A 13,512-nucleotide genomic window follows, 5' to 3' on the forward strand; every position below is an offset into this window, starting at 1 on the left:
TGCATCATTGTGTTTTATCTCAAACACTGGCTGACCAAGAACAGAGCTGCTTCAGCGAGCTGCGTCCTTGAGTCACTGCGTTGTCTGTACATGCTAATACGGAGAATGAGGAGAATTAATAAGCAATTTGAGCTGCAGAGTAGTTACTTGAAACATCTTTTCAAACCTTTTTAGCAAAAAGTAGCACACAAAGTTACTCTATCATTTAACGAGGGATCATTTTGTTACTTAATTTGTCTTTTTCTACCTAAAAGTTGTGCCTTCAAAAATTAGAACGTTGATCTTTATTATTGCTGGACCCAGTGAGCTAAGAGATAAATGACTGATACCACAAAGAAGAAGCAAAATAAATGAAAGGGAAAGCCTAAGAAGAAGGGGATGCCAGATATAATGAATAATTACCGTGAACTGTGTCACATGGTTTCCAGTTTTTATGTAGGTCGAACTGTGAGGCAGTAGCATTTACTTAACTCAGTAAGTAGTCTCAACAGCCTTTGTATAGAAAGTGAGGAAATTTCAGCTGATCTGTCCTTAATTCATGAGATTTATACTATGTGACTGTCACACCTTTGTTTCAGGCATAGATTCAGGGTCATAACAAAGGTGTGTCTTTGGTGTATTTATTCAAAGATTGCCCAAGAAACACGCCTAACACTCACTTGCTACAGACCTGAAACCTAGCGTGAAGTACATGCATGATTACAATTAAAAATAAATAAAACTGGTGGCGGGTAGCAGAGAAAAAAGGGAAGGAAGGGTTGTTGCAGTTACCAAAGTTTATTACCATAGTTCAGTGTGCATGTAAAGCTGTGTACACCCTCAGTAAGTCCTTGAAGAACTGCCAGGAACAGTGTGGGTCATGTAGGTTTGTCCCTGCTCCAATGAAAAGGACAGCTATCTGCCTCAATTACTGAATCCTAAATTACTTGAAAAGGATGGCAAAGGGAGGAGATGTTAAAGCTAGTTAAAGTGGATTTCATAAAGATGTGAATGACTGTAACTATATTCATCTTTGAAATAAACTAAGGACTTTGAAAAATGAAAACTGGATTAACTTCCTATCACCTTCGTTTATAAGATGAGTTCAGAAGTGGTGGTGTGTGGGTGGGTGGGCTGATGGGAAAACCTTAAAAGCTGAAAATCTACGCTAGAAAAGGATTATGAGGGTGTATCTGCACCAAGCATTACAGCATCCTCCATGTTTCATGCTATCCAGGCTATTTCCTACAGGCAGCTCAGCAAGATTGGTATGTGGAAATAGTAATGGGAGTTACATTTGTATTGCTCTGCACCTGGACTAATGAGACCCACTGAGTTGTTGGAGCTACAGAGCCTCTCCCCAGGAGGGGAAAAAGTCACCAAGTCTTGCGTTAAGTCAGAGGGCAAACATACGTACAAGACCAAACAGTTTGAACTGGACAGCGTGACAAGGTTTTGTCTTGGAACAATTGAGCAAGAAGTGTACCCTGACAGCAAGAAGGTGATTTGGCAGTAGTAATTCAAGTGGATGCACCTGTCTTCCCTCATTCTTTTTAGATTTTGTTATCATGGGGAGGAGAGCCCTTTCTAAACTGATTGATCGTTACCGAACAGGGAAAACAAAAGTATTGCAAAATGCAAGTATTAACTTACACATTTGTTTTGTTTTGAGCATATTTTAGAAGAGCCAGAGGCATGCCTTTTTAGTAAGCAGGCAGTTGGCAAAAACCCTCTAGGTATCAGAGAAGGCCCTGTGCTATAATTTTCCTAGAATAATAATGTCAAACAAATGACAATAGAAAGCCTATAAAATCTGCAGCCAGCTGGGCAAATTCTCATGTGTGAACCACAGAAACTGTAAGTGCCCATACAGAATATTTTGTCTTGATCGGAGCTGCTTCAGTCTACTGTGTCCCTTGCCAGAGTAGCTGTAATCCCCTCACTTGACAGCTGCAAATTCTGGCTCCATTGAGTGAACTTTGAGGAGCTTCAGCCCATCTCAGACCAGCGTTAAGTGTGTGCTGTATTGGAAGTTTTTGCCTGGGTAGTTAAATGTAGGTCGATGATGCTTTTCGGCATTAATGTTAACAGGATATTAACCAGGAATCAGCATGCATCAGAAATTATTATTAGTGCTTATTTTCAGATTCCCCAAAGAAGATGGAGAGGGCTGTTGTAACCCAAGTCTTTTGTGAGTTAGTTATTTTTGTCCTTGTGTACTTGCTATTTCATGTTCCATTGTTTGGATAACAGTGTGGGCATTAAGCGTGGCTGTAATTCCTCCTCTTAATGGTATTCCACTTCCCATGACTCTTGCTTAGTTTCGCCTAATCCTATCTCAAGCAATGTCTTGATGAGCCAAGAAGGTCCTGGGCTGAGGTGAGGTCTGAACCAATGCCGAAAATGGCTTTGAAGAAGACCAAGTTAGAATAATTCTTTGTGTCATCTGATCACTAGGTTGTACAACTTCGTTCCAAAAAGGCCATGTTCAGCATTGTACCTCAAGAGTTCTATCTATGTTTCAACTCCTTTTCTCTTTGACAGGGAGGTAAAAATGACTGTGTGTAATTTACTGTAAGTCTCTTGGTCGCGATGCAATATTCTTTGTCGAACTAGGTCTGTATGACTCATTTTTTGAGAAGCAAGATAAAACTACTGACAAAGTCTCGTTACTTCTGACAAAAAGAGACTCAAGGCTACTCCCCGTCTTGTTTCAGGGTACTCCACACCTTATTCATTGGGTCCTTCAGGGTGACATGACGTTTATGAATTCTTTCATCTTATAAAAAAATACTAAATGCTATTCTATTTGACGGTTAAATCACAGAATACTACATAAGCAGTAATGCCCTTGGCCACAGCTGCCCATTTTGGAGACCATGTAAGTTGTGCAGGGAGGTGGGAAGTTCACCTTGTCATGCCCTGTGGAGGTTTCTGGACCCCATCCTGGCCAGCCCCGGAAGGCTCCTCTTGGACCAGGGTCAGCAGTGGGGAGCAGGCTGTAGGAAGGGTCAGTTGCCCAGGTAGGACAGGCGTGATTCAGCTGTGGGATACTCCTGCTTAAACCACTAACTCGTGTAATTGATCCCCAGTGTATGGTTAATACATATACTCCCTCAAATAGTACCCCTTCATTTACCCCTTACCACTTACAATAGCCTTCTAGCCCAGAATTGCAGTTTGTTTATTAGAGTTTGTTTATTAGAAGGAAAAAGGCCGTTCAGTTCTTTAGATAAACTGGAAAAAACTCACCAAAAAACAGTCACCAAAAATTACTTTTACATAGAAATAAATCACAGGGCAAACAGCATTCAACTGTAGCACTGTATTTTGGGGAGTGGAAACTGTGGACTGGAGCAAAGATTCAGAGCAGTGCCTAGGGGAAAGCTGCTGTATCTGATACAGATATAAATATGTACATGAAATCAACAGTGCTTCATTTAAGAATCAAGTCTGCATTTTTTAGTGATGCAGTGAATTTTTCACTGTAAAAGAAAAACACTCCACCTACCCAAGATACTTACATGTGTACACTCAGAACAGCCAACTAAAATAGAAAATGTTTAGCTACTACAAATAGGTATATAATGAGAAGTTCTTAATTAACATCAGATTATCTTAAACCAATAATAAATGTCATGTTCTTTTTTTGTGTATTGGAATGGAAGGGATATGTTCTGAAAGGCAATTAAGAGAAAGATGGTGCTTGCCTGATTCTTAAAGTAATGTTGTCTTTTACTGGGGTGGTATGGGTGCTGATTGAAGTACACAAGCATTCCCACTAGAGGGGGGTCCACTCAGCCTAGGCTGTAATGCATTTTGGCTTTTTTTTTTTTTTTTGGAAGCTGAGCATGAGGAAAACCTCGTGTTGTCCCACATCTTTTTTCAGTCCTTTATGTTGCGTATCTTATGGTGTCAGCAGTTACTTGTCTCTTACTTAGCTTAACGGTCTTTTATACGAGGAGGTGAAAATCCAAATGAATGGACTAACACACCAGTACACTGTTAAACACAGTAGTAACAAAGAATACGGAGGATGTTTCATTGCATCATCTGCAAAGTGAGGACAATTATTTATCACAGAAGTGGTGTGATCATTCTTAGAAAAGTAGAAGCAGCATTATCAGACCTGTTCAATAACATTTTTAATTAGAATTGTTATCTATACTAGCTTCACTCCAAGCCATTTTACTGTCTTTGTGAGCCTTATGTTTGTAAGCATAAAAGAAAATATTTCTATATGTAAAAGAGACTAAGAGTATGTTAAACCAACATAAACTTCTGCTTTACTCTTTGATGTCACAGTTTGTTGTTCTCAGTTTCTTGGTGAAAAGAAGGATTGGATTTTGCACGTGCTGGTCATTGTGCCAAGTTAATTAATGTCTTTTGGAACTGTGGCAGACGTGAGCATTCTCTTGGCCCTGAGCAGGAGCTTCCTTAGCAGAGCCCAGGTGTTGACAATTCGCCTGTGCTTTGCAGTGACGGTCCTGGCATGTCAGGTGGCCTCTCTGTAGATGAGGTGCAGTTCGGAGCCCAAACTAAGACTCTGCCCGATCTGTGCTGGGTTGGTGCAGGGGTTCCATGCCATCCCATCCATGTTGTGCTTCTGCAGGCAGGGGACAGACAGCCCTGGACAGGCTCAATGGGGCTGTCCGCCCAGCTGGGATGCTTGGGAAGGAGAGGGAGGAGGCAGGGGCAGCAGGGCAAGGGAGACAGAGTGTACTGGGGCTGGCAAGGCATCAGCAACTGTGGTGGATTCCAGGAGAGAGTCAGAGAAGGACCCTGTGGCACAAAGAAGGCTCCATTTTTCCCTAATGAATCTCCACAATAGAAATGTAGCACAGTAATAAAGCATCCACTCTCTACAACTACTTGAAAGGTAGAACAACTGAGGTTTGTAGCCAGGTGAGGGTCAGCATCTTCTCCCAGGCAACAAGTGACAGGACAGGAGGACATAGCCTCTAGCTGTGCCAGGGGAAGTTGAAGCTGGACATCATGAAGAATTTCTTCACTGAAAGGGTGTTTAGGTATTGGAATGGGCTGCCCAGGGAGGTGGTGGAATCACTGTTCTTGGAAGTGTTCAGGAAACAGCTGGACATGGCGCTTGGTGCTGTGGTCTGGTTGACATGGTTGTGTTCCATCAAAGGTTGAACGTGATGATCTTGGAGCTCTTTTCCAACCCTTATGATTCTATGATTAATGGGACCGGAGATAGCATCTGGGATATGTGACTGCATAATACTGGATAGAGAAGCTGAGTGAGTTTGAACAAGTTTTGGCGTCTATCTAGTGGTGGTAGCTGGATGCTGTACCGAAGCAGTAAGCCTAGTGAAAATGAGCATTCACACTTTAGATATGCACCACATTAACCCCAACTGAGATGCTTCTGGTAGTGGAATGACTTTTTTCAGAAGCCACCTGAGCATCTGAGTAGGGCACTGTATTGTGACAAGCAGTCATACAGTTATTTCCAATCCGATAGCTGATTATTCTTTTTGGCCCTGGGCAAGTCACTTAACCCTCTGTCTGTTTCTTCATCTGTAAAATATATTATGGATATTTATCAGTCTCACCAGGACTGATTGTTTAATATTTATAAAGTGCCTAAAGGATTAGAAGCTTAATATAAGGAGCTAATACATATCATATCATTTTAGATTGATTTTATTTACTTGGATTTTTTTTTCCTACCTCCAATTGAATGAGATGCTACTTTGTAGCCTCTTACTGCCATTCCTAACTAGCTGGACAGGTCACAATTGGGTAACTCCAAGGTTCATTTTCTTAATTTATTCTTAGTTCCTATAAATGCTTTATCTCCCTCCCGCTTTTTTTTTTCCTCCCTTTTTTAATTTAGAGATGAAGAAATACCATATGTTGCTAGATCATGACATAAATATATTTAAGTGCTGCCATCATTGCTAGTTTATCAGCCTTTCCATTATAAACCCTCTTGTTCAGGGGTTTATAACTCTGGCATTATAACATGCTTCAGGCTGAAACTTCACATTCATTTTTTCCCTCTTGATTTGCTTTAAATCCTTCACTCTTCTTAAGTTAAACTGGAGATTAGATACATTAGTTATAGTTATACTAGTTGTATAAATAATAATGCAGCAGTAGGCATTTTAAATAGGATGTAAATCAGAGAAATAGAGAATTTCTTAGTTGTTAAACTGTGAGCCTGAGACTAGAGATCTGGGATTCTTTTTATGAGTGTGTCCCTGGCTTGGCACATGACTACTAAAAAATTATTTAACCTCTTTCTGCCTTACTCTTCTCTCTCTATATTGGGATGATGACATTTCTGACTTCACTGGTGTATTGGGAAGCTTAATTAATTAGAATTCATAAAAGCACCGAGATTCTCAGGTGAAAGGTGCTGAAGTGTGAAGTATTTTTAAGGAGTCTAATGAAAAATCGGTGTGCCTGCTTTCCTACGTCTGTTCCTGTTGTCACAGATTAGTGCATATCAACTCTAGAGCTGTGCAGTGTGTGGCAACCAGCAAGGGGTTTGGTCTGGAGCACAACTTGATGACCTGGCAGCTTGCTTTTCTCAGACTTTCAAACATTCACTGTATCTCTCAGCCAGCTGATCTCAGCCTTTGCCTGGGGAGCTTGTGTTCCCTGAATTCTACAGTTTTCAAACAATTCTCTAGCTCAAGACAAGACAGGAGCCTGCAACCAAGACCTTGGCTGCAGAGTTTCCGCTTATTGCTGTTCCACTTGGTGCTGGTGCAGAAGTACCCAGCCTGCTTAGAGGGTAACCAGAGGGGAAGAGTTCAGGTGTTTCCAGCTTTTTTTTTTTTACAGGGATGGACCATGGCAGATCATTCTAGTTGTGCTCAGGCAGCTTTTTGGTGTAGTCAGAACTCTTTATGGAGAAAAATGTTCCAGCTGTAGTACAGTAAATTCTGGGACACTGACAGGTACTCTTTATGTCATTCAGGTGGAGAAACCTTGTTTGTGTCATGAGGGATGCTCTCCGAGTTTCCTCACTTGAGGATTTCTGTTGTCAGCTGATAGTTTTGCACATCCTATCATATGTAGGTTTCCTAGGGTTGATCCAGACTGGCACCTTCATTTACAGATCTCTTCTTTGCCTGGAGTGTGGTGCTGTGCTCAGGAGAGAGAGGTTCTTGGTGGTGGCTAAATTTGAAATTATCTTTCTCCTTATAATTTCAGGTTGAAGCCTTGGCCTCCGAGGATGCTACATTTGGACACAAGGTGTGTAGTTTGGTGCAGTTTTGTTATATAGGTCCCAACAATATGAATTGTTGGATGTGATGCCACAGAAAATGACAATTTTCAACCTGAGAATTGAGGATCCTGTGACTTGCATCCATCAATTCAGAAACTTTCCGTTACGTGTGGTAATCTGAGAGTGGCACACAGGCTGTCTTAATCCTGTTCTTGGTATAAAACCTGTGAGCAAGTTTTACTTGTGGAAACCCATGTGGAGACATGGAAGGTCAGCTTAGCAGTAGTTCTTAAGATTGGACTTGCCCAAAAGCTGAATTTGTTCTTGTTCCGTAGATTTGCAACTCAGAAATTGTACTTGTCTGCTTGGCAGTCTGCTGAGTTTGTTCAGGCCCTTTTTGACAAAGCATCTCAAGTAGAAAGTAGTTCACTGAACAGCTGCATCACCCTGTGTTCAACTGTAGATCAGTGTGTGGTGGGCAGTACTGTGTGTTGGAGAGATGACTTCAGACCTGCCCAGCTACATGGATGTACTGTGTCCTACGTAGTGCTCAAGTTTCTTTGGCCAGTGAGCATTATAGTGATGACCACTGTTTTACCTGAGCACTAATACCAGATGATTTTAATCAGGGCAGACTGTGTTTAGGCTTTATCTAGTTAGTCAGGAAGAGAGTGGATGGGGAAGGGAAAAAGGAGATTGTAGGCACAGTAGGCTAAATCATGACAGTGAAGAGTTTCCTGCTGCTGGAGGTCCATATGCTGTGATGCTTCTGCAGGTGAAAAAAATAGCAGTGCTATTACTATTAAGGTAAAAAAGAAAAGCAAGAAAATACTGAATAAGTTCTCCAGGTTTATTTGGAATACAATAAACAAAATTACCAGCAGAAAAAAAAAGCTTTAAAAGTACCTAAATATTCATGATGCCAGAATTTACGTTGTGTCTTTATTGTACATTTTTATGTTGATATGTGATAAAGTGATTTCAATAAATTATTAAAAAACAAACAGAGCTACTCCGGTATTATTTGAAGTATATAACATATGGTAGTCTTCAGTATTTTCTGATTTTTATTTAATACCCAGCAAGCATACAAAATATTCATTGAATATTTAATAAACCTTGAGGGTCAGCTGTTGTGAACTCATCTCCATAATCCTTCAGACTAGGTGGGTAAATAGAAATAGTACTGATGATTATTGTTGCCAGTTTCTCTTAGAGCTAAAGCACTGTGGAGGAGGCTTCTAAGTTTTTTTCATGGCTAGATTTGCAAGGTGTTTTTATGTCTTGTCATCCTGATGGACATCCTTTGAAACTCCTTTTTACTACAAAAACTTTTAAGAGTTTTCTGTTGCTAAGCTTCAGTTTTACAAAACTGAATCTGTACTGTTGCCAACTCTGAACGTCATTGTCCAGAGTCCCAAATATCTTTTTTCCTAAGATTCGTCTTCAAACCATCAGGATCTTTTAAACTCTCTTGTAATAGTAGCTTTATGTTATATAGTAAACTCTGTATGTGTAGGAATGTCATGTACTTTTTATCAATCAAAAAGAAAGCTAAATATATCATCCAAAACTTGTTAATCCCAGAATTTATTTTTGCTGTCTATTTAGACATGCTGCGAAAGCACTTTCTTCCCTTCTCTCCCTTAAGATATGCTTTCTTTACTGTCTGTCTCAATGACAAATAAAGGCTAGAGTCTCTGTTACATTAACAGATGAGTTGGTATGCGAACAAAGAATGTGTATAAGCAAAACTTTTCAAATGAAAAATGTTTAATTTTATAGATTAGATCATAAGTTGAATACCAGATAACACATTTGAGAAAGATGTAACATTAAAAATTTGCACCAGGCAGTGCTTTCCTTGGTACCTGCTTTTAGCCTGAATTTTCCTCCAGGGCTATTGTAGAGTGTTGGAGGGAACTTTTTTGGGTTTGGGTGTAGCATATGTCTCAGCTTGGAACATTGTAGGGCCCCGCTGTATGCAAGAGCAGAAGCTTAATTTGCTGCAGGGGATGACTCTTCTTTTGACTGCATCCATTCTACCTATCCTTAGATGCCACTTAGTTTTAGGCTGTTGACAGGCTGTGTTGCCTGTAGATACATACAAGAATACTGTCTTTTTAAAAAGGGTATTTGTAGACTACTGAAAGAATGTACAATGTCATTTGTTGTTCTTAAATTCTCGATTATTTCAGTCGCATGGTAAATATGCATACTGGCAGCAAATGGGGCTGTTTCCCAGGAAAAGGTTCTGAATGAGATGTCAGAATATTGTTCAGCTTCACTGTAGTTATCATTGGCAAAGTGAAGATCTGGCTGATGTACTCTGCCCCTTGAATGGTTGAGTCTTGGATGATCATCATCATCATCATCTTCATAAGTGTGTGTAGAAATCAGGTACAGGATGCTTTTTATCAAGTTACGCATATTGATTTAGTCAAAATAATTCTTATTTTAGAAAATAAAATGAAAACAAATGAAATCGTGTCAAACTGTCAAAATACCCAGGGAAAAAGCACCTTGAAGTACCAAATCCTATCTTTACTCCTTAAGTATGGAACAGGTGCAAATTGCAAACCATTAATAGTAATCCTTAAAATTGTTTCCTCCGCCTCAGCTTTCTAATAAGTAAACAGTCTTCCCCAAACAAATGTAGGACATAAGGTATTTGTTGGAGTAAAAATGGTATTTTAATATGAACTTTTTTATTTTCATTTTGTGCATATGTGAGACCAGTACTGTTTAAAAGGCCATAAAAATCTAAGCATGTTTTCAATCGGTTTAAATAAAAGTTATCATTTGATAAGTATAAATATGTACAGATTTGATTGCATTGCTGTCCAAACCTTTCTTTTGGTTGAATAGAAGGAAGCAAACCCATTTAGCTTTCTGTGCAACTAATTTTACAGAAGGAGGAAGCTGTTGGTGTGCTGTAACAGCTTTTTCAAAGATGGTACACATGGTGTTCAGTTTAATTTACACATGCATTTGTGTGTGTGCTTGAATGCATGTTTGTTTTTAAAGAAAAACCTTCCAGCTTTTGACTGGCTCTTTTGTTCCAATATTTTAGAAGTGTTATATGCATGGTTATGTATGGAGAGACGTAGGGGAAATGACCACGCAGCAAATCATGAACAGCTGATGGGTGATCTGGGACAGGCTTAACAGTTATGCCTGGTTTGTTCAAATTCTGCTGAGGATAGACTTACATATATAGTAAGTTCCTTCAAAGCCTTAGTTGCCAAGAAGCTAACATAGAGTAAGAGTGAATAGATGGAGTGATATCTGCTCGAGTCTGTAGTCAACACACAGGAATGTATTTCAAAGCTGGAAACTCTTTAAGTCCCATTAATCTTACTACAGCTTAATGATGATGTGTAAAATACTAACAGTACCAATTTATTCTGTGTTTATTTCAGCTGAGTAGGAAGTTATATTTTAGCAGATGGGACCAGTGTTTGCAGATGGCAGAGAAAATAGGAGGAATACAAAGATGTGAAAAAGAAGGAGAAAGTGGGAAAAAAAAAAGAAAAAAAGGTGCCCAGGGCAGAAGTAAAAGGTAAAAGGTTTAACCATTTTGAATGATGCTGATTTAAAGACTAAAGCAATGAACAAATAAAATTAAGAGTGTGTGAGTTTTTAAATCCTCCTAAAAGATTCAGATGCTCAATTTCCATTAGAACCTTTTAATCCCTGAGGTAGAATTGAAAATCTTAGTCTGAAAGGTTGGTTATTATGTAAAGATTTAACCCACATTTTATTGTTGTAGGAGCTGCACATTGGCATCAGTTGGAATTATGGTGTCAAATGCAGTAGCACATGCTTCGCAGAGGCTGCAAATGGTGTCTGGCCCTATCTAGACAACAGGATGCCTGATTTTTTAAATATTTGTGCTCAGTTTGCTCTCCTTTCCCTCCTTTTCCCTAAGGGTTTTACTGTCAGCATCTACCTGACCCAAATAACGTCAGGTAGAGGAGGCTTTATTTGGTTAAGCCTGGTGAGATCACCTCGTGCATGTGTCCCAACCTGTCTGTGGACCTGTGGTGTGCCATAAGCCGCGTTTGCAGCGCCGGCTGCAGAGCCCGCCCTCCGCAGCTAATGCCGAGGTGCAGTGATCCCAGCTTAGTGCTGCATTAATATAAATAAGTTTGTTAATGGCAGTCTACCAGCTACATGTTAGAAGGCTCACAAGTTTGTGCAACAGGAAAAGAGACACTTATGTTCCCACAGTGGGGGAGCTCCATCAAGAACAGGACTCTCTTATTTGGTAGTGAGCTTTAATCCTTCCATTGTGTGTCATTTTAAGCTGTGTTGTGATGTAATTGGCTTAATCATTACTATTATGTTGCTTTGCACAAGTTAAGATTGTAATTTGACATATGGAAATAAATGGCAACTGGATTAGTGATTTGCAGGTGTCATTTAAAAACGGGGCAGGGAAGAAAGCCTTTCATATTTTGAAAGTGGCGTGTTTGCTAATGTACAGAGGCAGAATTAACCACACAACTGCATCTCACGCTGTTTTGAAGTAGGAGCGAGCTTCATCTGTTCTTTTCTGGGACTATGTGCTGCTGGGGTTGAGGAAAAAGAATCTCATTCCCGATGGATATGTTCACTGTAGGAGTGATTTTATGTTTCCTTTGCGGAAGACAAATACAGGAGTAAAGCTTTCTCTTTGATCAAGAAATCAGCATAATGGAGATACAGCTCTATTAAAGAAATACGGCGAGGGTGGTATTTCTGATGTGGATGTGTCTGTGTGGTGGAGCTTCCAGCATTGTTCATGGAACTAGCTGTATTTATGTTTTATGACACAACATAAAGTGATGACCTTGTCTCCGTAATTTAGTAACTCTGGAAGTTGTTTAGAGAGTCTGTTCCTAAGTCTTTTAAAGTATGTGCTGATGGATTGCATTTTTTAAATGCTCTTTCTCTGATACAGGATATATGTTTTTAAGAATCAAATGTGCTCAGACTAAAACATTTTTCCTCCCAAACATACTACTTTTACTTTATTTTATTAAGGTGGTTTTTTTGGTTGCTTTGGTGGGAGAGCACTGGGCAGAGTGGGGAGGCTCATGCTTTTGGGGGAGGGGTTTTGCTTTCCTCCACCTTGTAGATGATGCATTATTGCAACAATCATCACATCATGGTGCATCTTCTGTATTCTACTTATTTTCATATCCCAGATAGCAGAAGTTCAAATCCCAAGGGTAAATTGAGCTACACAGTGTAGCTATGTGTCACCTTTCTGGTTTGAAGCATAGGACATCAAAGGGAATACATTTGGTGGCTGCCTGTGAGTTACGACTGTGCAAACCTAGAAGGAAACTGTTGTTCTTGCAATATCTGTAGCAGAACCCTTGAGCTATGAGATGGAGATGGCATGAGATAAAATTGAGAAACATGTTCTCAAGAGACGTTTTTCTTTCTCTCTTTTTTTTTTTTTAATGTATTAGCTTGATTGCAATAAAATAGTACTTCTTGGAAAGAATAAGAAAATTAACCACTGAAAGTGAAGAAAAAGTAGACATAAAAAACTGTTCTCTTTTAATGCTCACCTTAAGACAGCTTTCTTTTGTTGAAGACTGTAAGCAGCCTTTGCTCCTGCCATCTGGTGGTTACTAATAAAAGCTGCATCTTCAAAGCCAAATTAAATTGTTTTAAAGCCAATTAATCCTTTTCAGAAGAGAATGTTTTCAAGGGTCAGAATTATCTCTGTCTTGATGTGTTGACACTTGGATTGTCTGTGTGTGCTTAGTTTATGGGGAAATATAGAGAAATGAGTCCTCATTTACATCTGTCTTTGCACTGTTGACTTAGGTAGGAACCTGGGAGTTGTAAATAAGTTTTTGGATTTGTTTTAGCTTAGAAAAGATAGTTATTCATATTAACCTCCAGTAAATTGTTTTGCTACTCATAGGAGAGTTAGGATTGTATGTTTCCCCAGTTCTGTTGTTCATTTCTTTGTGGACTTGTTTCACCAGAGGTGTTCAGATGACTAAAAGGATTTTCCAACCTTTTTTCTTTGACTCATAGTTAAAGTTGTGTTTAGGGGTTGTTGACCTCTCTTGAGTGCCCTCTGTGCTGGGTGTTTTCTAAGGGCAGAGAATGGCATTAAAGCATGGACCACGGTGCTCTTTTCATTTTCTTAGGGACCCCTTACAGATGTATCGAAGTGTTTTGAAGTACTTATGATTAAGTAGCAGCAACTTGAACAGGTTTCTTCCTGAGTAACCTGTGCATATCATTGCTATGCTATTTGGGACAGTCCAAGAAAACACAAAACTGAGAATTTGCGATCATGTTTTAGAAATTTCATCTGCATA

At 39.6% G+C, this 13,512-nt stretch overlaps 1 protein-coding gene across 9 annotated transcripts in view; it reads left to right on the forward strand.

Moving 5' to 3' along the window:
• Window positions 1–13,512, forward strand: part of ARID1B (AT-rich interaction domain 1B) — a 327,301-nt gene that overhangs the window by 175,139 nt on the left and 138,650 nt on the right. For 6 of the 9 annotated variants that reach the window (XM_048299613.1, XM_048299618.1, XM_048299620.1 and 3 more), the window contains one exon: window positions 7,165–7,206. The exons of the other annotated variants lie outside the window; for them this stretch is intronic. In XM_048299613.1, the coding sequence (XP_048155570.1) occupies window positions 7,165–7,206 (42 nt within the window). The remainder of the gene's footprint in view (window positions 1–7,164; window positions 7,207–13,512) is intronic. 9 annotated transcript variants of the gene reach the window in all.

The sequence above is a fragment of the Corvus hawaiiensis genome, chromosome 3 (assembly GCF_020740725.1).
Source record: "Corvus hawaiiensis isolate bCorHaw1 chromosome 3, bCorHaw1.pri.cur, whole genome shotgun sequence".
NCBI lineage: Eukaryota > Metazoa > Chordata > Aves > Passeriformes > Corvidae > Corvus > Corvus hawaiiensis.